Source organism: Thunnus maccoyii, chromosome 2 (assembly GCF_910596095.1).
Source record: "Thunnus maccoyii chromosome 2, fThuMac1.1, whole genome shotgun sequence".
In the NCBI taxonomy this organism is placed as follows: Eukaryota; Metazoa; Chordata; class Actinopteri; order Scombriformes; family Scombridae; genus Thunnus; species Thunnus maccoyii.
This window is the reverse complement of record NC_056534.1, coordinates 6502731-6529087: the sequence shown is the minus strand read 5'-3', so window position 1 is coordinate 6529087 and position 26357 is coordinate 6502731. Positions and strand designations below refer to the sequence as shown.

The 26357-nt window shown below is 40.2% G+C and overlaps 2 protein-coding genes across 3 annotated transcripts in view; one reads left to right on the top strand and one right to left on the bottom strand.

Moving 5' to 3' along the window:
* Positions 1-6463, bottom strand: part of mfng (MFNG O-fucosylpeptide 3-beta-N-acetylglucosaminyltransferase) — a 29692-nt gene extending 23229 nt beyond the window's left edge. Inside the window, exon 1 of the mRNA XM_042394552.1 lies at positions 5706-6463. Coding sequence (XP_042250486.1) covers positions 5706-6101 — 396 coding nt within the window. The 5' untranslated portion in view covers positions 6102-6463. The remainder of the gene's footprint in view (positions 1-5705) is intronic.
* A 5738-nt stretch (positions 6464-12201) lies between these two features.
* LOC121887431 (E3 ubiquitin/ISG15 ligase TRIM25-like) lies at positions 12202-25231 on the top strand. Of its 2 annotated transcripts, XM_042398198.1 has the most exons (9): positions 12202-13152; positions 14777-14872; positions 16803-16883; positions 17523-17675; positions 18431-18593; positions 19221-19259; positions 19773-19853; positions 21104-21181; positions 22428-25231. In XM_042398198.1, exons 1-9 carry the CDS (start codon positions 12337-12339, stop codon positions 22979-22981), a joined length of 2061 nt encoding a protein of 686 aa, XP_042254132.1. In that variant the 5' UTR covers positions 12202-12336; the 3' UTR covers positions 22982-25231. The 2 variants fall into 2 exon arrangements, with proteins under 2 accessions (XP_042254132.1, XP_042254137.1); XM_042398203.1 differs by lacking the exon at positions 19773-19853.
* The last annotated feature ends 1126 nt before the right edge of the window (positions 25232-26357 follow it).

The window sequence follows — 26357 nt, the reverse complement described above, 5'->3', positions numbered from 1 at the left end:
CCGGGGCGTTTTAAGGCGCCTCAAGGGAGGTTCGCTAAGAGTAATTGAGGGTAAAGAGAAAATCTTTATATTATTTAATCACTATATCCATGTAGATTTATCCAGCTGCTCAAGGGGATTCGAGCCAATGATCCGACAGTCATAAGATTTTATTCACAACACGGCACGGTAGTTATTTATGTTTGCGACATTAAAATATAGTGCGGTATCTGACAAAATTGTAATATAAATCTAAATATAATGTAATTGAAAATATAAAGTGTGCATTCTACCATCTTTGCTCTTAATATATAGACATATAGAGACCTGATAGAACGACAGCATGGGTCTCCAGCTGGATTTGAACTTGGCAATTACGTATATTGCCTGCCTCTTAAGCCCCTTTGGTTTATGTTGCATAAGGTTTTAATTGCATATCCTGCAAGACCCACTCATTCAGCAGTATTTTTTTTTAATGCTTTTGCCCACTGTTTTATCTTGTGAGACTTTTGACAAAGCTGTTTTTCAAAGTACTCATAAAACAACTCAAGAGTTTTGTCATTTTAAACTCATAGGGTTAATATCCACTCATTTAAAAACAGAGACAGAGTATTAGTTGCAAATGTGTCACACTAGAAAACAGTCGCTGTTGAACTGACAACTGAGAGCTGCCCTCAAAAGTCACTTACCACTACTTTAAACCTCAAACTGACAAGTGTTGACACGGGCGTTTTAAGTCGAGATGAGCTTTCACATTCAATAAGTAACTACCCCACCATTGTTTCTCCCTCTGGGGCGAAAACACTGCAACTCTACAGTCTAACATCATTTCATACGACAGTAGAGCCCGGAGAGCAATAAAAGCCATACCAGACTGTGTTGTTTGCATGAGATTACGATACAGTATGATTTTTCTAACTATGTAAATCTTTCTTAATCCATCACAGCTGGTACCAAAATAACACCTGCCAATTGTTCATACCGAGGTTTGTTTCACATTCCATCGGATACGTTACGACTGCCAGCGAAAGTAAAAAGCAGATGATAATTTAACAACATCTGTGTGTCAAGTACAAGAATGTCAGATGATTTAGCTGCACTGACACTTTTCTCAGAGATAGACATTATCTTATAGCTAAACTAAACCTCAACAGGAGGAACCAAAAGACACAGTAAAAGTTAAAAAACAAGTTATTTGAATGACAAAAAAAAATGAACTCTTTTGTATTAAATATAAACAAACTGACTGTTTTCTTTCCATCATGTTGGAAAATCAGTAGGCTAACTAACTAGCCCTCTGTCCTGCAGGGTTCATCATTTTAGGACTTTATTTTCAGAAAGCAATTCAGGATTTTTGGTGATTATTTTAACTATTATAAAACATGAAAGTGATTATCTCCCCTGTTTACTATCTACTTCCATCACTGGAGCTGTGTGGAGTCAAGAACACTGTGAGTCACAGTGGTGTTTGCAGTTTCATCTAATCCAGTCCTTTTTTGGAAAAATGTGTTATTTGTTATTGAAAGTCTGTAAGAGCACAAAACAATAAATTGTAGGCCAGTTTGAATTTGGAGCCAAATCTAGAGTAAATTAATACCCCCTCTCATTTTCTCATCATGCTGCAGTGATGTAGAAGTCTACTCCAGGATGTGTCAGTACCATTGACTGTGTATAAATATGGACGACACGTCTCCACCTTCTACCTCTGTGCAAAAGTGAAGCAAAAATATCAGCCGCCATCTTACTTGTGTGGCGTCATTTGGAGCCAGTAGAGTCGCAGTATGCCTGTGGGACACGCCCCCTCAGCTGTCCCGCCGTCTGACACATAGGTTTGAGAGCAGCTGTCACAGCTGTCAATCATGATGCCACGCCCCCTTTTATATCATCAAATACAAAACTTGAGATCCTTCTAGTCGGCCTCAAAATAAATAGAGAAATGCTGTACAATAATCTGGGGAAATTAATTAAAAGGTTACAATTCTTGGCGTCACGTCCCACATTAACAAAGTGACGAAAACATCATTTATTCACCTTAGAAACACAGCTAAAGTACGACCACTTATGACCTATAATGCAACCAGCCACCAGGGGGCGATTGAGATATTTTGGGGAGCTGTGATGACGTCCATCTTTACATACAGTCAGTACATTGTGACATCACTGTCGGATGTGGTTACAGTTGCGACAGAGCGCACGACTGCGGCAAAACTGAGTGGCTTTTCACCAGGCTGAAAAGTTACCCTTTAGTAAAGCAATGATTCAATGTAATTTATTGTCTTTTCATAAAATCGTATGTAAAATATAATCAAAAATGTATGAATAAATATTGTATAAAGATCTCAGAGTTAAAATAATTGAGTGTGGTATCAATCTTTGCATCTAACTCTCAGCAAGAAAGAAATTTATTCCTTTAATTTGGCATATTTTTAACATCAGCCCTGCTTCCAGGTTTCCTGTCTTACACTTTCTCTGATGAATTTACTTAACCATTAAAATGCTCACTTAAGATTATCTCCATCTCAATCAAAGACATTGTTTTTGTACCTGGGGCACCGCTGAGGTTTGTTGTAAATAGTTCAGGGATGCCGTAGTTAGACAGGGGCTCTAGATCAGGTACTGTTTTTACTGTTTGAAGGCCGAGAACAAGCTGCTTTTAAGAGAACGTTTCCTCAGGAGTGCTCTTATTTCCGGCGAGTTAGCTATTTAACCCCCTGAGCTGGTTAGAAGTGACTTTTCACCCTGCAAAGCCCTGCGATGTGTAACGTACGTTGGTGTGTATGTGTGTGTGTGGGGAGGGGGGGGCGTGGGGGGTGGAGGTGAGAGGGTGAGATGAGGTTCACTCCTGTTCTGCAATCTGGCTCTCCACTTCCTGTTCTATGAGCGGCTTCCGTTTCAGTATTGTTAACAGAGTCACTGCATGGCGGCTGCTTCCCCTCGGCCCAGACAACCTGCCTGCACAGCTTCCTGTCAGTCTGTGTGTGTGTATGTGTGTCTACGTTTTCTCATATTGTTGCTCTACATCTACATCTTTGTGTGTCCATGTGGTTACAGAAAGTATACACACACACACGCATACACACACACACACACACACATATTATAATTTACATATGTGTGAAAGGGGAAGATGCTATCAGTGTCTTCCTCTTTCATTGTTATTTAAATCATCACTCTTTAGAAACAGAAAACGAGAACCTTATTCTCGAGATCACTGATCCTGTGTTTCTTTGAACGACATAGAATTAAATGAAGTCAAGTGTATTTACAGAAGGCTTTCGAAAGACATGTTTGTTACAAAGTTGTTGACGAAAAAACAAGGGACTGTGCATCGTAGTCGGTGTGTGTGTGGAAGGGCGAAGGCGTCAAGGGTTGCCACACAAAGCTGTAGTGAAGAGGATGCAATATAAACCAGTGAAGCCACTTACAGCAGATAACCCAGACGGGAACAGTGATGGTCATATGATGCTAGTTGCTATGATGCAGGGGGGGGGAGGGCTAGTCAACACCCAAAATTTACACCATTTCACACCATTTTCTATAGAGAATACATGAAAACAGAATGACCCTCACATTTTTGTAAAATACACATAATATTGTTACTATGAAGGAAATTATTTGATGATGAAAAAGCTCCAAATTTTGTGTAGCAAGACAGACACTTTACTACTGCTACCCTCCCAAATTGATTGACAGCTTTTTTCACACATACACTGACAGTGGACAACGCCTGAAAGTTATCACTGTCTGCTAATGCTACTGCTTTTATTGCTTCTAAAACATGCCTATATTTTGTATAACGACCAATAGAGAAACACACAAAATACAGATTTTCCCAAGATAACTACAGTAAAATCTTCAGTATTCTTATATATGTGAATATACTTAAGGTCAAAATATACTGAGGTCAAAAAAGTTGCGTATTGGCTCTTTAACCACCATTCATTTACATACAGCATGACTATCGGGCAGTGGAAAGTACCTAAAAGATATTCAACAGCACTGTAGTCTGGTTTTGTTACATCATTTTACTGAGGAACATGGTCATTATTAAGAAAGACTTCAATTTGTAGACATCAGTCTTTACATTCATCAATCTTCAGCATTCTTCAAAGTCTCCGACACATTTTGGGAGCTGAACCTCACATTTTGGGCATACATATACAAAGGCCAAGGTTGCGTTTTGGGACGAAACCTTAGAGTATGGCACAGCTGAGTATCATCACCGTCAAACTCATAATCACGATAATCAATAACTGTCTTCTTTCTGTACTATTTCTTTAATTTGTTCCAGGTTGGACTGTGTTTTAGTTTACGTTGTAGACAAAATCACATATTGAACCTTTTGAATAAATAATCAATGCAATTGACTGAAGGATAAACATACTTTCAGATAATATAGCCCAATTGTCATTAATTTAATAAATATTTAGTCTTTTTTTGTCATTTAAGCCAAACTGTGTACCCTGAAAGTATGAAGTCATTAAATTATAACAATATGAGTCCAAAACTGAAATATTTCCCAATCCTCTGTTCTCTTATTTGTTATGCAATAACACATTTTCTACAGTATTTCATGCCAATGACTAACCTTAGAATTCAGTTGACCTTAAGGAAAAGAGGGGGCGAAATGGGTGACTGGTGCCTGGAATGACCAGAACTATTGTGCGATCAACATCTTATTCCCGACACAACAGCAACAGCAATCTGCCATCAACTTAATAGGGACAATCTGTAAAACTGATTGCAGAAAAATGACATAACCCGAGGATAAGGCTTTCTAACAGGTTTGCTACTGTCTGACAGAGCCAAAAAAAAAGTTCAGTCTTGTCAAATCTTTCACAAAGAAACTGATGACTTCACCTTCTCTGGACTCTTTAACCCAAACTAAACCCTGACATGGTGATTATATTGTACACTCTCCAGTTTGAAAACTCAAGTTTTGCTATCAAAGCCACAAACATGATATTGATGCCAGCAAGAGAGAAGTTGCAGTTCTGCTTTTTCAGATTGACAACAAGGTGTCAACAGACTGCAAACAGAAGCCATTTAACAGTAATTTAATACATTATTGCTTTTCATGTCATCTGCAATTAAATCAACCAAACAAACAACCGATCAGACATTCAGGAAGTAAGATTAGGCCAAGTCTATCAGAATGATAGACATCAGTCTTGCAGCTTCAAAAACAGGAAGGAAATGAATGTTTTCGTTTCATCAGTAAGCTCACATGTCTTCTTCGGTCAAATGATAGATCAGATATATGAAATCGACTGTGATACATGTATAAAATGTCTTGAAATTAGTTCAGGAGTTGCTTTCTAAACCCCGAGCTGTTTAAGCATCAATATGTGTCATCCAGACATGTAGTATTTGGACATATTGAAAAGTGACACGTATACAGGGACTGGTAATTATTAGGTTAGCTTTGATCGAGAAATATGAGTTCATGCAAATATATATGTCCAGATGAGTCCAAATAAAATCACTTCTATCCATATAATTAGCTCTACTTTATCAGGATCTTTCCGTTTAGGGTCATTTTGTGGTCACAGGGAGATCAACAGCACACTTTTGTCAAGTCTATAATGATAGAAGTCACTAAAAAGCTGCTAATGAATGGAATCTGATGGTTTTCTACTGGGATGGGAGATTATTGTAGTGCAGCAAGTGTCTTTGGATGTAAGCAGCAGGTGGATGTCTAAAACGTATGTGAAAGAAACACTCACGTGCGCCTTCGTTCTGGAGATCCACGTCTCCAAAAGGAGCGCGAGACGCGTCTTGTGGAACCTCCCAGTGGTCTTCACAGCGATGAAGATGTCCCCCTGCTTCAGTTTTGCTCGGGTGACATGTGCACCCTCGGAGGCCGGGGGTCTTCCGTTCCCGATCTGTGGGTTACCATCGCTGCTGCTACTGCTGCTGCTGCTGTTACTGGCCGGATTCGGTGCGCCCTTGGCCGCGGAGGGAACCTGCTGGATGGAGCGCTGGAGCGCACCGGGTGATAGATGGTGAACCACACTGAGTTTGGGAGGGCTGCTGGTGCGTAATTGAAAATCCACGTACAGAATGATGAAGAAGGTGAAAATGAAGACAGGCAACCTCCGACGTATCCATCTCTTATGCATGGTAGAACAAAAAAAAACCTTATTTAGATTCCGCAGAGCATTAAAATCACGTCCCTGCTTCTGTCATTTAAACCCATCTTCACTTTTTCGTATGTTGTTGTAATTTCGTGGCGATTTCCCATCACCTCTGCGTCTTCCTTCTTTCTTACGTTCTCATCGGAGTTCCTCATTAATTAACTCATAATGAGCCTTTCTGCAGACTGGTTATCAGATTAATTAGTCATAAAGCTAATCACTTTTTTAGACTTTCGCCTGTTTTGAATGCAGCTGCCTGACAAGATTGATTTCCTCTAATTTTCTGAGTGAGAGACTCTGTCACTCGCATATATTTGACTTTGTCACAGTCGCAGCTCTGCCCACCAGGTTTGTCACCAGTGTGTCAAGCTAGACGGAACAAAATAATGAAACTTCCTGTCTTAGATTTCAAAATAAGCCGTATTTGCGAGAATTATGAAATTCTTCCGGTTATAGAAACCTATATGCTTTAGATGAGGATATTATGTTATTATATTATGAGTTGATATTATATTTCCTAATGACGTCTACATTAACAAGTCTTTTGCTTTGTTTTGTTTGTTTGTTTGCTATTGGTTAAACTTGAATGAGACTTTCTCAGTCATGGAAACACTTCTGTTTCACTTCTGATCAGACACTCTTATTATTTTGAGCACTTTCAGGGTTTCTGCTTCATGTTTGCATGAAAAGAGTTGAAAAAAATAGAAAGTTTGAATGTATACAGATCAATTACAACTGAGCAAACTTAATCTGCTAATGAAAACCGTGTAATATGGTAGAAATCTTTGGAACAAGCCAGTAAGTGGACCGTGAGTTGATGGTTTTGTGTTGTGTCCAAGTTCAAGTATGAAGCTCAATACTACTTATGTGTATTTTACACTATATCTCTGTTAAATATTGTACGGACTGTCATAAAATTTGGCCAATATTCATGATCTACAGAAGACAAATCCAAATGAATTCAGTGGTCCCCAAACTTTTCATGAAAAGCTAGCAACAGTTCATTTTTCCACTTGTTTACCACTGTAGGATTCCTCAGTACCACAACTAATGACTACATTTCCATCAGCCAATCACCTCCAGCCTTTAATGGTAACACAGTGTGCCAACAGTGTGCCAGGTCCTAAAAATCAGTTCAGCAACGAGCAATTACAGCCTGATACATTGTCTTGCTCTGTTTAGGATACAAGTCTTTTCTATGCCTATATACAGTCATCATTATTCATTATTTTCCTGTTTAATTCTCTAAGTAAAGGGAATTTTCTTAAAATGATGCAGTGAAAAACCTTTTAAATAATGCCTACTTGCGACAGTTCCTTTCAGGTTGTATCCATCCATGACTTTCGTTTAAGCAAAGAGTGGTGTTCCTATCACAGATTTTTACATTTCAGTAGTTCTTAAGAGTCCTAAAGAGATAAAACTCTGAAAAAAAGTAATAAAAAATGAATAATTATTGTGAGAGAAATAATCTTTTCCTCTTGTTAATCATCTAGCAACCCCTTAACGGGAGTTCCGACTCACCGGGTTGGAAACTACTGGTATACTGTAAATGAAGGTCTGATGTAAATTCACAAAAATAAATATCAATCACAAACCATAGACTGAACAAACTGTCACATCCCTCTGAGACTGTTCACTCCAGAAACAGTACACCACAGCAAAACACTCCTCCTTCTTCCTTCCTCTTCAGCACTCACACTTGCAAGTTACTGTTACACAGCCTTCTGAGAGGCTTAACGAGACTGCAAAACTGCTATATATGATCTTATAAATGTTGACTTTGTAAATAAAAGGTTTCATTCCAAAACGCAGGCAGAGGCATCTTTATTTTCTTCATGGGGATCATTAAAGTATCTTCTATTAAACATCAAAAAAAGCACCCTGAAATCAATCTGTTAATTTTAAAAATATCCTCAAAAACAACTGTTTTAAAAGTAAAAGTTGAAAGATGACTCATAACTTTAATTGGAGGCTTACTGGCAATGTGTTTTATGTCAGCAAACAGTAGGCATAATGTGTTTTTTTTTAACAGTTGCCATCTCATTTTGAAAGGAAACTCTCTGTCTGGATCCAAACCCACAGCGGGCTCAGTCTCATTTATGGTGAACTAAAGGCGAAAAACACTGATGTAAAGTGGAGAGTCTTCAGAATAATTTCAGAGGTGAAAAGAATCTACATCTGTAAAAATTTGTATAAATTTTTCTCATTTCCCAGAAGCTGACTTGATGTGAGTCTACATGTATGAATGAACAAGTTCACAACATGAATGATGATGGAAATGCCAAGGGGAAGAAGGGGGAAACCACTACCAGATGTATTAACACCTTCATCTTCTTATGAAGTGTACTCATGGGGAGTAATTAAATCATCAACTCTTTGGCTGCTCCAAATTAGGCCAATCAACATACTGATGAGAAAAGGTTTTGTCTTCTTGGGACCATGAATGTGCTCATCAAATTTCATGAAATCGGACAGATTGTGGGATATCATCTTTACCTGAGGATAACGTTGCAGTAAAGCTCATGGAGTGTCCAAAATAGAAAGGGTTCATCCTCTGCGGAGCATGCATTTGCTTCAGAACTGAAGAAGCTCAATAGGAGACGAAACGTCTTCAAGAACCTACAAGAAGTGATGATTCAATGCTTTTGGATATGAATATGTGCAATGTTTTTTGAGCTACAAGTTTTGCCTGATGGTCGAGCTACTATAGAGGGAAAAAAACATTCTGGTTCATCCTCTGAGGACCAAAACATCCAAAGCAAAGTTTAATCTAATGACAGTAATTTGTTTCAGAGATACCCTGTCATGGTTAGACCACTCGACAACCGAGGCCACAGGTTTGGTCTTCACTGACACCTGCAAACACCTTGAAAACCTGCATGTGTCCCAAAATTAGATAAAAAGACACAATTCTCATTGCACTGTGGATAATGGGATGCTTGCAGTGCTGTAATGGGGCTTTAATGGATTGTCTGAATTTTCAGCTTACCTTCAAAGTTTCCTTAAAGGAAAAATCCACCTTCTCACCCAGTTATTTATCACCACAAATCTGTCCTAAATACATGGACCAGTAGGTTCCTACTAAACCTACAAGTAGGTTCAGGAGGCTGTTATCATCCATTCATGTAATGATCTGATACTGGTGTGAGGGTGTTTTTGAATTTAATATTTGTTGTACCCAATTTCCCCCATTCTGCCTTGCCAGCTTCTACCTGTGCATTTCCAAGAATACCTTTCAGAAAGGGAAGGTTATCTGTCAATCAATCAATCAATTTTTATTTATATAGCGCCATATCACAACAAAAGTCATCTCAAGGCACTTTTCACATTGAGCAGGTCAAGACCGTACTCTTTAATTTATTAATCTGTGCTTTGTATATGTTGTTAAGTTTAAAATGGACATTACTGTTGTCAGAGAAGGGTAGTGCTGGAAGAAGCCAGTATATTTCACATGCTCCTAATGACAGACATGATAAAAAATGCATGTTATTACTACATTGCAGTCTTGCTTGCTGAAATTTGCTTCACTGTCTCTCTACTTTAAAGAATCTCTTTCTGAATGACTGTTGAATATTGGTGCAAAAAAGCAAATCAACTCTTTGATTCTGGGAGATGCACACGAAACTGTTTACTGATGATTAAAGAAAGTTGAAAATGTTTATGCATTCAATTTTTAAGGTTTCTGCAATTGGAATATCTTGATGTGACGTGTTACAGTGTACAGCAAGTCTTGCATAGCCTGCTTAGCCCTCCTTCAGAACCTTTTATACTTTGTGATCATTTTTACTGCATGTATGTATTTTAAATCATGTTGATATTGTGTCCCTGCACCACTTGTCCTCATCATTGTTGTGTATCGTCAGTTGTCCTGTATTGTTTTTAACGCTTTGTGTTGAAGCCATTTTTCTCTACATGGACAAATATTCCTATAGAGGACAAAAAAAGGACGAAGCCAAACAATTCAATGAGTATTAGACCTACATTTTCAAGGAGGAACCTTGAAATGTAGGTGTTACACCGCTGGTTGACTGAAGGTCTCTCTAAGCCGGTCTATAGTACTCCAATACTGTATCCACTGTCTATTGTTCCCTGCGCTGCTGTCTCTGGAGACTGTCGCCAAAGAGAGAAAGAGCTTGATACAATTAATTCACCTCAGACCCTCATCGCCACCTTTGTTTATTTGTCCTTTCTCAGCGTTCTCACCTTACATCCATCCCTCCATCCCTCCCCTGCTCTCTCTAGGTTTCTCTCTCTCTCTCTCTCTCTCTCTCTCTCTCTCTCTCTCTCTCTCTCTCTCTCTCTCCTTCTTCCACTGACCAGCTGCTTTCCTCTCCTCCGCCCTCCACCATGTCCCGGACCAGCGAGGACCAACCCACCCCACCCCGCCCCTTGCGGTCCCGCAGGTAAACCAGAGACGCCCGAGGCACACCCTGGCTAGGAAAGGTCCAGGATCGCCTTACGGCCTAGCTGAAAAGGGTCCTTTTTAAAACAGCAAGTACATCCCAGCCCCACTTTGAACAAAGGGCCAGGGGAGTCAAGGGACTAGACCCTCTTTCAGGGCTTTGTCTGTCTGCCTGCTCTGAGCTCTGAGTCAGACAGAGACTTGGACTGCACTCAAGAACTGAGATTGGAGAAACATCACTGATACAGAAGTCATAAAGTCAAGGGCTGCAGGAGATTTTAATACATTTTAACACTCTCTAATAAGTCAAATGAAACATAAACTTTCAAAAATGGTACGTAAAGAGTCTTTGCCTCCAAAGTAAGCATGTCTGCATTAAAACTGGGAAAAATTTGCTTGAAAAAATATGTTTTTTAAACGTCCATATTGCCATAATTGTATTGACAAGCCAAATTTAGTTCCATTGTAACTTGGACATTGAGACATCTTTTGACACACAAATCACCAAAATCTGTGCATACTGGCATTTCATTTCTGAAATATAGGGGAACCTCCTTGTAAAAGTGCTATTGCTGTCCTCTTTTTACTTGGTATAAAATCATTTTGTAAAAGTATAGGTACATTTAAGGAGACATGTAGCACTAATCCTGGGATCCCAAACCTCATTGAGTAAACCACTTAACTCCAAAGGCAGGTAAGGTGACCTGTATGTGTGTGTGTGTGTGTGTGAGTGAGTGAGTGATATGGCTCGGTCAGAGCTTAGGTACCTGAAAATCCCCCTCTAAACCTTCAATCTTGTGCTGAACTGCTGCTGAAATTCAATTCACGAGGGCGGCACATCAGAGACCACAACAGACAACACATAAGTTCTGCAGGTTCAGAAGGACTTTTTGTGTTTGGTATTTCTGGACTTTGGGGTTTTTGGTTTTGTTTGTTGCAGATGAGAGGTTGTAGTGTTATTTGGGTATTTGAGTTATATTCATGATTATTCTATGGTGATTCTATGCAGGTTGGTTTATTATGAAGAGTTTAGTATTTTCTGGGTTTTGATGCATCTAGCATCGTTAGCCCTGCCCTGCTCTGTATCATAAATAAACCTTTGAAGAACAATAGTTTGTACATTTGCACATTGTGCATGCTTGTCAGCATGATTTAACATTATGAATATTTGGGCTGTATATTTTGTGAAGAGCGTCTTATGTCCTCACTGTAGAGGTGACAGAACAGTTTTAACTTTCTCTGTTCCTCATAAATTAATCTGTCATGCATTTATAGCTGACAGTGTCTCCAATGGCATACACTATACCGATGTCATTTAAAGAGTCACATTTAATATTAATTTTTATTAGCTTCAACAAATTAATATGTAAAGTATGCTTTCAACTCTGTCTCTGCTGGCATGTGGTTCTGTTTTCGTCTCTGAAATAATTGAAGGAATTGCATCATGTCGCCACTAGATGGCAGTGTGTGAACATGAGTTCAGTAACAGAGCGTCTGCAGAGCTGAGACTATTGACAGTTGATCATGATTGACACAGATGACACTTTTAGAAAAAAAATAAAACAATACAATACGTAGGCTATGAAAAAAGAAAAGAAAATGAGAAATATAAATAAATGTATTATGACAAATTACTTGAAATATATATATATATAAATAGATCAACTATGAGAAGGATTTCACACAAGGATTATCACATATTAAAATTATTATTATTTTTTTTAAAATGTTTGTTTGTCTTGAACCAAACCAAAACTATTGACATTACTGCAGTGGTGAAAAACATGGTTTGGGTAATTTGGGCGAACTGGCCCTTTAATGCCTTTACATGCCTGTAAGACAACACTGAGGGCAAAGGATATCCATTGTTATGAGGGAGTGGATGACATTGCGGAAGAGCTATTCCTGTATCCTAACCCCTCCTCTTCACAACAACACACCGGGAGTCAGGAAAAGCTTCTTCTTCATCAGCAGGATCGGAGGCAACAGGCAGACCTACAGTCACCGGAGCTTCGAGCACATCCTGCCGCGATGGCCCAGGCGAACATCTCGGTGACCGAGAGCCAGTTTCGATGTCCAATCTGCCTGGACATCCTGAAGGACCCGGTGTCCATCCCCTGCGGACACACCTACTGCATGGCGTGCATCAACAACTACTGGGACCAGTCGGAGTCGGGCCAGTTCAGCTGCCCCCAGTGCCGCGAGACGTTCAGCCCTCGGCCGGTGCTGCGGCGGAACACGATGCTCGCCGAAGTCGTCGACAAACTCAAGCTGAGCGAAATGTTCGCGGAGCCGCCGGAGCTCTACCTGGGGGGAGTCGGGGAAGTGCCGTGCGACTTCTGCCCCGCGGAGAGCAAGCTGATGGCGGTCAAGTCGTGCCTGGTGTGCCTGGCGTCTTTCTGTGAGCTCCACGTCCTGCCGCACCGAGAGGTCGGCACGCTGCGGCGGCACAAGCTTGTCGCCGCGGTGGAGTGCCTGGCGGAGCGGCTGTGCGCTCAGCATCGCCTGGGTCTGGAGCCCGCGGGAAGCGGCTCCGGGGCGGAGGCCGCGGGGGAGTGGACCGGAGACTGCCTGCTGTGCGAGGCTGACCAGGAGGAGGTGCATAATGTGGACGCCCAGAGAGCCAGGAGACAGGTAACAGGGACACACTTGAGGGGTTTTTAAAGAATATTAAAAATGCAGGAAACCGTAACACCAAAGGACCCCGGGTCAATATTCCTCTGCTAAGTTGACAGATGATCAGTATCATCACTAGTAGGGGGCTCCCAAATGTTTTGTATGTTAAGCAGGGCCGGTACTAGGATTTTCTCTCTCCAGGTGCTCACAGGGGGAAATAATCGATTTTCATGACTTCAGAGTAACTTTATGAGGAAGTTCTCGCTTTTTTCAGTAAAAGTAGATATGAGACACAGCACAGTCGATATAAATGTAGTTTTTAATTGAATATGACTTAAGAATATTCAATAAAACAGCTCTAAGCCTAATACAAGTGACCACAAGGCAATGACAAAAACGTCTTTCACGTGCAAAAGTGAAAGATTTCAGCACCGGGCAGCGCCCATGTATCCACAATCAGTAACAACACAATATAATACAATTATATGCATAATCGCATAACTGTGTATTGATAATAATGTGTCGGATGAAATGACTATCACAACGTCAGAAGTGCATTTACCCTTCGCCTGTTAACTGTGCACACACATGTAAACACCCAAACACTGAATCACTCAAACACAAAGGTTTATGAACATGAAAAAACAAAATCTAGACTCACTTATTATATTTACTACTTGTATGTTTTGAGGCAGAAAAGGTCAATCAGACACATCCGTCATCCTAAGCTAAAGTTCCAGATTTATGTCTTAAGATTTGTTTTGATTTCCACAAAACTTTGTCTATTAATGAGTCTGTTTCACTTTTTGTTTACCAGCCTTAGTGCATGATTGAATAATTTAGTGGTAATTTAATAGAGTGCAATATGAAAATTCAATGAAGTAAATGATCAGTAAGTAAACTCTGGTTGGAATTTTGAAAAGACTTACTGGAGGAGACGAGGCTGAGAGTCCTCGTTGTCTCAGTGATAATGAGAACATCTGAAGTGTATTGAACTGTCAGAACACTTAGAGCTTGAGGGATTATTAAGTATTAAATGCACAAGTCAAAGGCTGGGAGAAGTATATTTCATACAAAAGAAAACAAATAGTCCAAAATTACTCATCAATGTGTAAAAAGGTTAATTCCATCAGGTGATAAATAATCAAAACAGTCTGTATGTAACTTTTTTATCACACTGCAGACTAAATCAACTATCACTGCGTTTGAAGATTGTAGATGAAGTTTACAGTATTTTGATGATTATGTACCTAAAATATGAAAACATTTTAATGTATTAAACACATGTAGGGCTGCAACTAACAATAATTTTCATTATCGATGAATCTGTCGATAATTTTCTCAATTAATCGTTTGTTCTGTGAAATGTCAAAAAATGGTGAAAAAAATGCAATTTAGCATTTCTTAAAGTCTACAGTGATGCCTTTGGTTTGCTTATTTTGTTCAACCAACAGTCCAGAATCTAAAGATATTCAATTGACTGAGTTATATATAAGTTATATGTTGTGTCAATCTGCTTATCAATTAATCAACTAATCATTGCAGCTCTACACCTACAGCGCGTTGCATAATTGCCTCAGCCTTCACCGTATGAACAAACATTAACTCACAATCACTTCCTGAATGTGTGTCTGTGTGTCAGGTTCAGCTCCAGGAGTCTCAGCGGATGGTTCAGGGGAGGATACAGAGTGTAGAGAGAGAGCAGGAGGAGTTTCAACAAAGCTTGGAGTCTCTCAAGGTGACGAAATCACACACATGGACATCTATCTCACATTAAGAACTCCAATCATGATTCTGATGATGTTGCTGTAATTAAGAACTTTACCCATTTCATGTGAACGTGCTCATCGCTAGATTGTAAAACCCAGAATATACAGAAACAGTTGATAACCAGCTTTGTGACACCAGTTAACAGGGATCAGCATTGTTGAGAGCCAACAAACTTGTTTCGTGATACATAATGTTTGTCATCATAAATCTGAATTCTAAGAGCTGAAGCTGTTTACATACATTGTGTAAGTTTGAGGCATCATCAGCTTAATTGATGTTACTAAGAAATCAGCTGGAATATGTTGGAATATATTATCCAACACTTCACCTTTAAAGACGCTTTAAAGGGTAAACATGCCTTAAAACTTTATTCTGATATTGTTTATAGTCTCTTTATGTCTATAACGTAGGCTTGTGTAAGTACTCGTACCAGAATTGCAGTAATCATTTTGGTCTTCATTAATAATGTTGGGTAGAATATTGAGACTTTGCATTTAAAGCTCCTGCTCTGTTGCAAGTGCTCCCAAAACTTTCTGACCAATCACAGGTGTTTGTTTCAAGCACGCTGTAATTAACCACTCACTATTTTGTTTTGTTTTTTATTCATATTCAGCTTTAAGCAAACACAAAAGTCTCTCGTAAAACGCACTGTAATTCAAAGATTTATACATTTGAATCAAGTTATTATTGTATGTTGGTTAAGTGCAATTTTCTATACAACTATTTCTTCTCAGGGATAGATTAATAATCGTGATTAATGACTGTGATCTCAGTATTGAGTGATTTAATTCATACCAGCCATGCATGCAGCTCTATTATATAGGCTATACATACAGTTAGAGTAGTGTAGTATGGTATGTGCCATGTAAAGTGCCTTGAGATAAAGTGGTTACATAAATAGACTTGACTTGACCTTTACACAACTGTCTATGCACCAGCTAATGCACACACACACACACACACGCAGTTTCCTCTGTACCATCAGGCACGCTCGCCTCTCTCTACGTCTCTCTCTCACGCTCACAAACACACCGCCTCACAGGATCTGTTGTATCAGTTTCCATTTCAAAGCTAATTTAAGTTCCAGTTTCTGCGCCACTCCCTCAGTCTTCCAAGAAAGCCTTTTATCCTTCTGTGCATCATCTCCATCCATCCAGCTTCTTGGAAAAACCACCGATGCATCAGACTGAAATTGGCCTTTTATCAAATGTTGGATATCAGATTGTGGTCTCGTCCACTGCTGATACGTTGGACGTTCCTTCTTGACCGCAGCTACATGAAATCCGGATAACCTGCACTAAACCTTCCTTTGCATTTGTGTCGATCCTCTAGAGAGTGGTATCATCCCAGTATTGTCTAAATGCCTTTTCTGAGGGACCGGCTATAAATTAATTTGGCAGCACATTATAGACCATCATCATTATTTGGAATAACAATAGATTCCCAGAAGAGTGGCATTAGATGTTGTTGTGTGAAAAAACATATATATATCAATACATGATGTATGGCGGACATGAAACTCAAATTGGCAAGATGACATCACAATGAACTGTCAACTTAACTTGCATAATGTGATATAATTCTTACTGAAATAGGATATCGGGGCAGAATGTAAAGAGACGAGACGAGATTGTCTGTTGAGTTTGACAGGAAGTCTACAGAGAAAATGTGAAAAACTGCTTTATTTGGTTGAGTTTTTCCTCCGGCGGGATACGTTTGCCATCAAAGATTCACCGTTTCTTAGAAAGTGACAGTTTTCCAGAAGATTGGATTCTCTGTTTGATGGCGTCTTTAAGTATTTACTGAGTTCTACTCTAACTGCTGCTGCTGTGTTTTACTATGTGTGTGTGTGTGTGTGTGTGTGTGTGTGTGTGTGTGTGTGTGTGTGTGTGGTTTAGGTGTCAGCGTCGGCTGTTTTGGAAGACAGTGAAGCTCTGTTTGCTGACATGGCAGTCCGCCTGGAGAAAACCAAGGCTGAGGTGAGGAGAAGGGGGCCAGAAGAACTAACAGCAGTACTATTACTAGATAGTGGTAGTAAAAATAGAAGCAGTTCTATTGTTTATAGTGGGCATAGAAGACGTCAACAGCTCTAATAAGGGTTGATAATGAAGGAAGATTTGATTGACTAAGACTCATGAGAGCTGTTGTGACTAATGTTGTGTTCATGTCATACTGGAGCCACCGTAATTATGAGTTTCCAACTTGTAAGTAGGTTCACGTCAGGTCGTAAATCAACTGGGAAACTGGGATTTTTCTTAAAGCTCCAACATATATATATATATATATATATATATATATATATATATATATATAAATTGGTGGCCTTTCACAGCTAATTATGCTGGACAGTGAAAACAGTTCATAATAGACACAGTGGTATAAGCTCAGCATGAGGAGGAGGTTTGTCTTAACAAGTTGGCAGATCTTGAAAGGATCTAAATGAAGATTGTGTCGTTATCTACTCACAGAAGTTCACATAACTGAAGTTATGTGAACTCAGTGACATGCACCACGCAGCTCCTTTTACATATTCTGTCGGTCGGAAAGGTTTGATTCCTACTAGATACAAGGAACTATGGATAAGAGCGTCCTTCGAACGGTATACCGTTGTGTCGTAGGTCCGAGCGAGGCTGGAGGCCAAGGAGCGAGCCGTGGTGGGGAGGGCTGAACGTGACACAGAGATGCTGGAGAAAGATTTGGAGGAGCTGAGGAGGAGAGACGAGGAGATCAGCCGACTTCTACAGACCGAGGACAACAGCCATTTCCTACAGGTGAGGCGGAGAGAAAGAGAGGATTTAGGGAACGTGATAGGAAGAAGTAAGAGCGCACAGAGACCCGGGGAGGAGAACAAAAGAAGGGAGGATACACATCACATAGACAGGAAACAGACACATGGTGATGATCAAATCTAATAATGCCAAGTCAGATCAATTTCTTATTCCTCTTATTGGTCACCATCTAATAAATGCTCACTTCTTTAATCTTTACTGGAGTTCATTCTCAGCCTCCTCCTGTTTTTAAATCCCTACTTGGCTCAAGTATAATTCAAAAAACAGATGGACAGAGGGCAGAAAGATATCGGAAATGTAATTTCCCACTGACTGTGCAGTGCATGTTGGCGTAGCCCTTGATATGTAGAGCTGGGTATCAAATCAGATTTTTCTGGTAGTAATGAAAACTGCCATAAAATGCTTGCTCAGATTCATTCTCTTCTTTACTTTCTTTTTTTTATCAGATTGTTTCTGATTTGAATTATAATTATTAGCCTGCGCTACATATCAGGATATCACCCATTACATCTAATGCATCCTAGAGGCCAGAGTGCATACTAATAAAGACTCAGAGAGATTAACATGTAGGAAGGATGGAAGAGGAAGAATGGAAGAGAGGAGAGGATGATTCAACAGAGACCAGTGGAAAAAGACAGCACGTGCCTGAGTGCTATTTTCAAATTCAATTGTACAAGGAATTAAAGAGGGAGGGTTATGCCAGGCTGTATTTTCCATTCCTCTCTCCATCGGGACAGGCGGCTCCATTGCTGTGCGCCCCTCTCACCGCCACCTGTCGGCACTCCAGAGCCCTCAGCCTGCCCACGGAGGCCTTCAGCGGAGCCAGGAAAGCGCTGTGCCACCTCCGCAGCCGCATGGAGGAGGTCTGCAGGGAGGAGGTGGACAAGATCAACCGAGCAGGTACGGCAGATGACCCGCGGGCGGAAAGAGGGACACTACTTAATACTTCACGCTGCAAATTTATAGCTAGAGCATGCAGCATTAAAATATATAAAGGTTCACTATGTATGAGGATGGGGACCTTGGGAACACACCGGTTTGGGTTGGACAACTATGGAGAAATATATATAAATTTACAATTACAAATCTTACAAACAAATCTGGTGAAACAGCTCTCCATTTATAAGAAATGTTACACTTGGTATTCGGAAAACCGTAGCTGTTAACATAACCGACACTTCACTCGCAATTTTAAGCGAGCGCGTCTCACGATGCAGCAGTAATTTTACAAACACAAAGTGGAAAATAACACAAAGGCGTGCATGTTAACGGAAAATTGATTGCTGTACTGTTGAAGAAACATGAGCAGATTCTCACCTGATTCACTCACGCACACAGATCACAAAGGAGAAGGAAAAAGGGGGTTAATTGTCCCTGCTGAGCGTAACTGAACTGTGTGTCACTGTGGGTGACATGCAGGTCCGTGCACTCCTGACGTACGCGCCAATCATCCGGGAGCATGCACACTATGGATAAAAGAGATTTAAGGATGCAAAGTTTCACACTATGATTACGTTTCTCTTCCAGTCAATGAGAACTACGTGTCTGGCGGAGAGTGCGTAAAAGGTAAGCAGAAGAAACATGATACACAAACACACACGCCCTCTGTGACAGAGACCGGTCTGAGGTGACCCATTTTATCAGGCTGCAGGTTTTGACATGACATTTAACACTGCGAGGGACAGTGGATGTGTTAATTATTCATGCAGAAGAGTGATGTCTGCTACAAACCTCCCTGGCTCATCTCCAGTCCCTGCTATGTTCTAATCAGTTCAGTTTAATGGGGAGCAAATCAAATACAGTGCAACTCCAATTCAGATTAATTAGTTTTATGGAAGCTTCTCAACGACACGCAGAGCAGCTACGATAGAGATCCACTGTTCTCTATGTATAAGCAAATTTTGGGAAATATGCTTTTTTTGATGTTAGATGAGAAGATCAGCACTGTTCATATCTTTGAGAGTGGTATCAATCTTCTCATCTGACTCTTGGCAAGAAAATGAATAAGCATATTTCCCAAAATGTCGACCTATTTCTTTAAATGTTTAAAATACCGTTCATCTCCGTTGTATTGGGGAGGTGGCAGAAATCTCAGTGCGGAGAACTTCAAACCTCAGCAAATGCAACCAACACTATCTGCAGGGCAAGATACGACGAGGGGTAAGTGGAAAAATGTGGCACTTTTGGGTGAACTAACTCTTTAACTTGCTAACAGGCTAATTTAGCAAATCAACTATAATTAACATTAAAATCACTACGCGTAGGACTTTTAACTTCCTCACTTTGGTGTCATCTGGTGGTAGTAGTAAGAATGTGTGTTTATGTGTTATACTTTGTGTTTATTGCTAATTTAGCAAATGTTAGCATGCTAACATGCTAAACTAAGATGCTGAAAGTAGTAAACGTGCCAGCTAAACAACAGCATGTCTTTGTTAGCATGCAGTAACACAGCCTCACTGAGCCGCTAGCATGTCTACAGCTATGTTAGCGGAAAAAAATATACACAAAAAACTACACATATTGACTTAAAGGGGGACTTAATTTTGTACATTCAAGTCTGTTTATAGGTGTTGGAGAATACTACTGCATGTGTAGAAAAGGTGGTATAAAGCCTTTTGTGGCTCCAGATGGAGCTACGCAAAATCTGATAAATTGCCTCAAGTGATGTCACTTGAGTCCGTGTCAGCTGGGACTGAAGACTACAAGTTTGAAAATGAAAAACATCACCAGGTGTGGAGTTAGAAACAAGTGAGGTTACTAGACCTCTGTAGACCACTCCTCATCTCTGCTGGAGGCTAGTGGTCTGAGGCTACGTTAGCTGCTACTAGCATAACACACCTGACTGTCCAACTTTACTTTTGGTGGTATTTTGCATTGTTGGTAATGTTGGCATCAGGTTTTGTCAAGGAAGAAGAATACGTGGAATAAAAGACAATAACTGATTGTGCTCCATTAATCAGTCTCATCAATTTTTTTCTTAATGCCCTTCATGAGTCTGACAGTATTAAAGGAGTGAATATTCTTTTAATATCAATGCTACACAAGATTTGCTGCTTAACAAGGTGTTAATCAACTCTTAACAAAGTCATACTTCAATGTCTGCTTCTTCTTTTCACCGCCTCCGTTATCTATAAACTTGGGACAGGGATGGCTAACCTTGGCCAATGAGAGCCAACAAAATATCAATGCAGATTTTACAGTAAACCACAGACAGTAAACACGTTGTCCCACTTTACCATATTTCTCTTACTTGTGCTGTTTTCTCCATATATCTCATTTTCTATCTTTCCTTCTCTGCCACTCGCTTCACTCCTGTTCATGGAAATAAATCTATTTTTTTCATAATACAGGAAAAAAAGTTTTAAATACCACCTCATCTTCTTGTTTTTTTGTCATTTGTCCCTTTACAGCAGTGCCGATGTCGTTCCCTCTGTCCTCTTTGTCTCTGCAACCGGCTGATCAGAGGATGAGGGCGGCTTTCCTCAGGTGTAAGTACTTCATCTTCCTTCTCACACGTCTGCCACATTAGTATCTGTATCTGTTCCTGTATTCTTTTGTGGTTTATCCTACATCACCTCTTCTTCTGCTACTCTCTACCCCTTCACTTAATTTTTCTTCTCTCCTTCCCCTCCTCTCTCTCTCTCTATCCCTGGTGCACCCATTCAATGTGACCATCCTGCATGTCGTTCCCCATCTTTATCGCCTCTTTCTTTGACCCTCTTTTCTCCTCTTTTTTTTTTTCCAATCCTTTCCTTTTCATTCTTCTCTCCATGCTTCTAGTTCACCACATAATGAGAGTCCCTACTGGGAAACGTGAGAGCCCAGTCTGGATCCTCATCAATGATGAATGGCAATCATACTGTATTTATGACATCCAAGTCCATCATTAAAACCGGGGGCCTTGTCCCCGACAGAAACAAGGCAGCTGACAGCATATCGGCACCTTGTTAGGCATCAATAATTCATTCGGTCAGAGGATTAAGGCCACATGTGTCATTTATCCCCTCTGTGCCAAAATGTCAACGGTATCCCCAGATGGTGAGATATCTGCTAGTCGGTCTATTTCTCCTAGCCAACTCTGAAACTCAAGAAAAACTCAGAGTGAAAAGATCAGAAGAATAGAGGGGAGAGTTTCTAATTATGCAGCATCTCTGGGAATTTAAAATTATTCCAGCCAATCCTGAGTCTTTAAAAGCATGAAGAGGGATGATTGGATCCCTTCAACTTTCTCCCGATACTGATTTCAGTACCCAAACTCAGCATATTGGCAAAGTATCAGCATTGACATTGCCCTTATTGTAAGTCATGGTGTAGAGTGGTACTCACTGCATCATACTTAATACTGAGTCGTTTATTTTCGCTAACGTCATAAATTTTAGTAGCTTGAATGTTTCCTGTCCACGGGTTTATCTTTAAATCGGCTGTAGTCAATAGTTTTATATTAACAATGGATCACATGGCTATTTGTATGTGAAAGGGGGCGCTTGTAATATTGAACCCACAGAGAATTATCGCCCAGTTCCTGTCAGCTCTAGCGTTTTAGTGTCTTTCAGCTCATCGTTTTGGACACAACTTTACTGTTTTGGTTGACTCTCACCGCTCTCATCTCCAGCTACAGAGGAAGCTGCTTCATGTATAGATTTCTACATATGAAGCAAGGAGTTTCTTTCCAATCTGTCCGTTCTACTCAGAACTTTCTATTCTTCTCTCCCCCACTTTACTCTCTCCTTCCAGTTTCATGTCATCTGTCCTTGGACCCTGATACAGCTCACCCGACCCTGGTTCTTCTCGAGGGACCCCAGGGCGCCCACTGCGGTGAGGAGCCCCAGTCCTACCCCCCTCACCATCAGCGCTTCGACTCGGTGGCCCAGGTCCTGTGCAGGGAGGGCCAGTTCGGGGGCGCCAGCTACTGGGAGGTAGAGTGGAGGGGCGGGGGATGGGTCGACATCGGCGTCACCTACCGTGGTATCGGACGCAAGGGTGGTGGAAAACCCTGCCTGCTGGGGCGCAACGAGAACTCATGGCGGCTGAGGTGTACGCACGCTGGGTACGCCGCCTGGCACGACAACCGTAAGACCACGGTGGCCGCGCCGCCCTGCCCCAGGATCGGTGTGTTCCTGGAGCGCCAGAAAGGAGCGTTGTCCTTCTACAGTGTGTCGGACACAGTAGTACTGCTGCACACCTTCCGCTGTCCCTTCTCTCAGCCGCTGTATCCAGCCTTCCGCCTGGACCTGGACTCCACCTTGCTCATCTGCCCCCATGAAGGAGGCAATGGAAACCCAACTTAACCCTGCCCCCCCCCCCCTCCCCTCCTCATCCAGGACCCTTTATCTAACCTGCAAGAAAGGGCTGTTCACTCTTAAAAACACTGAAATGGAAGAGGTTGCCAAGACAAAAACACCAGGAAGAAGCATCACAGTCAGGAATCAAACACTTGTTTTTTTTCCCATACATGTCTTTTTGCATAGTGAATGTTTCTCTTCACATAAAAGTGCCCCTTTATCCTTTTAAGAAAACTCCCTTTGATTGTAAAATACTCGTTTGGATGACTGTCAGCTGGAGCTCTATACAGTGAACACTGTAGCTGTATTTTATCACAATAGGCCTTTTTCAGAGAGAGTTATATTGATGTTTGACATTTTGTCATAACAGGAAAAGCACAGGTGTTACTATAAACATCAAAGATGTTATGTTCAAGTTTGTGCATCATTCATTTTACTATCTACACTTGTGTTTTTCTGACTGTGACAAACTGTGACATGTCAGAAGGCCTGTTCAACACAGATTTTGGAACCACTTTCTAATAAGGCACCTTTATAAAGACTTTATAAGATATAACTAATACTAATACTTAAAGTCCCTTTGACTGATTGGACTGTATGACCACTTACCTTCTGGGAAAGGGCTGGAGAGTATTTGGACCAAAATCCATTTATGAATAACTTAATACTTACCAATATTTATAACAACATTATAACCAAATAAGCACCAACTAAAGGGATCTTTTGCCAGATAATAAAGCTAGTAGTTACAACTCACAAACTGTTTGTAAAAAGTGCCTTATTAGAAAGTGATAGGTGAATTATTTATTTATTTCCCTACAATGACAGGCTGAATATTTAGTACCTTCTATCAACCTCACTGCCACATGACATGGAAAACTGCTCTTTTAGAGTATATTAATAATAATAATACCTGCAAATGTGACCTCAGCCTCACATTTAGACAAATGAAATGCCATATTGAAGCAAACCTTTCTGTTAGGTCATGTCTGTCATGTTCTTTAGAGGCGGTTTGAGGTCATTTTCATTTAGTTTTTGAGGACGCCGCCTTGCAAATCTGCCTTTTAAAAATAAATTAAAGGGTGCATTCACATTGCAGGTCATTCTCATATTTCAGTTTTCTGTTGATATGTGATGTTTTTTTTTTTGAGGACTGTGATATCTACGTCAGTATATAACCCATATTCAGTAACGATGTATGATTACATATTTTAAAGTGATGTTTGAATGTTCGAGGCACATATAAGCACCATCGTTTGGTGACGTAAAAAAAATTCCAACACTTTGCATGCTTCCAAATCTAACTTATTACCTCATATTCAGCAGCTTTTACTGTTCACATAGATAAGAGAACATCAGATGGGTGTGAAATGTGAGGAAAAAATATCAAGTTTTTAACTGATGAGATTTGCCGCTGCGTCCTCTGAACCCTGTTTCCGTTTTGGAGACTTGTTTGATTGTAGCGCTACAGAGGACAAGAATCCACTTATCGTAACAAGATTTCAAAGTGTGACCTTGCCTTCCGTCTGAACGGACGCCATGAACGCAGCCGCAGCTTTTCCTTTTTAAATGGTGCTATTGCAGAGGACCAGAGCACTGTGTGACGCCTTTAAACCAAACTGTTTGTGAAATGGAAAATGTCTTTCATGAGGATCAGCAATTGTAAATCCAAAGAAACAACAAGATTACATAAATATATATATATAATGTAGCTATCGACTTTATACATGTGTGTATTTTTCAAAGGCATGTTCATAATTGTCACAGCTTCATCAAAACAATACTAACAGAAAACAGAACACTGTATTACACATACTGTACTACTAACAGAACATTCATATGTATTACAACAATGCAACTCAACTAAATTACATTTCTGAATTTGCCAATCTCATCTGATCTGGGAGGTGAAGGAACATTTATTTTGCCATTAAGTGCATTGTTTCACTGTAACATTAACTGAACTGTCCATGTTGGTGTGTATAATTTAATCTTGTAGCATTTTCTTCACCTGTTTCCTCTCTGTGCTTCTGTTATTGTTCTTGAATGTGACTGTAAAGTATGTATGTAATATAAAATATGTTGTATATGTTTGACAGTTGTTTTTTTTTCCAGGTTGAGTTCAGTCTGCCTTGGTTGGCTCGCAATAAACTGATCCATGGAGGTCTGAACGGGTAGTTTGAGTCTGTTTCATGTTGTGAACTGGAGACGTTAATACATATTAACAAGCATTTATCCAATGATTGATTGCAAATGTTTCATGGCACAGTTTGTCAGTTGCATCCATAAAAAAGACAGAGTTTCACTTGTAAAGAAGATATGGGGACTTCCACCTCCCTCCTTTATAATTTATTACGAAACTCAAAGATGTTTTAATGCTGTCACTGTCGCCTAAAGCTTTCTGACATCTTTATTTGTTCCATTAACTTTAATTTTGTAGTAATTCAACTTTTATTTGAGGGGAAACAACTTGAATTTCCCTATTTTTATATGACTAAATCAATTTCCACACTCTCCTTTTATGGATTTTTGCAATCTTGTCTGCTTAACAGGTGGCTGCATTTCAATTTTTCAGAGCCCAGTGCAGCATTTTACACAACTGATAACACTTCTCTCAGCTTCTCTAAACATTTGAGTGGTGTTCAAGATGCCGTCGCCACTCCAACAGAACTCTGTCTCGACTAGTGCGTCCTCCTCTGAATGCGTAATCTTTGGTGTTACCCAGGGCTCTATCTTAGGCCCCATCATATTCTCAACATATCTTCCTCCATTGCTATGCCAGTAACACTCAGATATGACTTTATCTAATGTCCAGTGACTGCAACAGTGTCTGTTTCTTCCCTAAAAACAGGAAGGAGTTTAGAGCTAAAACGGGGTAAAAATATTAGTAATGAAAGCTGGTCAGAGATAAGTTGCCCAGACCAGACTTATCATGGGGGGGGGGGGTTTACCCTCCTTGCCCAACAGCAACACACCTGATTTGTTGTGCCTGCCAATTTAAGTTGAATCCTAATTGTGGTTACTCACCTAATTGCATGTTAAGTTAAAGTGTGGTATAGGTCAGGCGAGTTTCCAAATAAGATCTAAGTCTTATTTCCAAACTTTGATCTGTAGATTTCTAAGAGTTGTCGGAGCATATTTATATTACTGAACTTCTCAAAGACAATAAAGCTTTTTAAGTAAAGACAGACATATTTTCTGGTTCAAGCTTCTCAAATGTTAAAATTTTTTCATATAAATCAATTATTTTGAGGAGGTCCCTTAACGTACAGTGCTGTGCAAAAGTTTTAGGCACTTTAGATGTTTAGATCCATTATGCAATACTACCAGAAAGACATCTGATCAGTTCCAAAGTTACTCTACAGCATGACAACGACCCCAA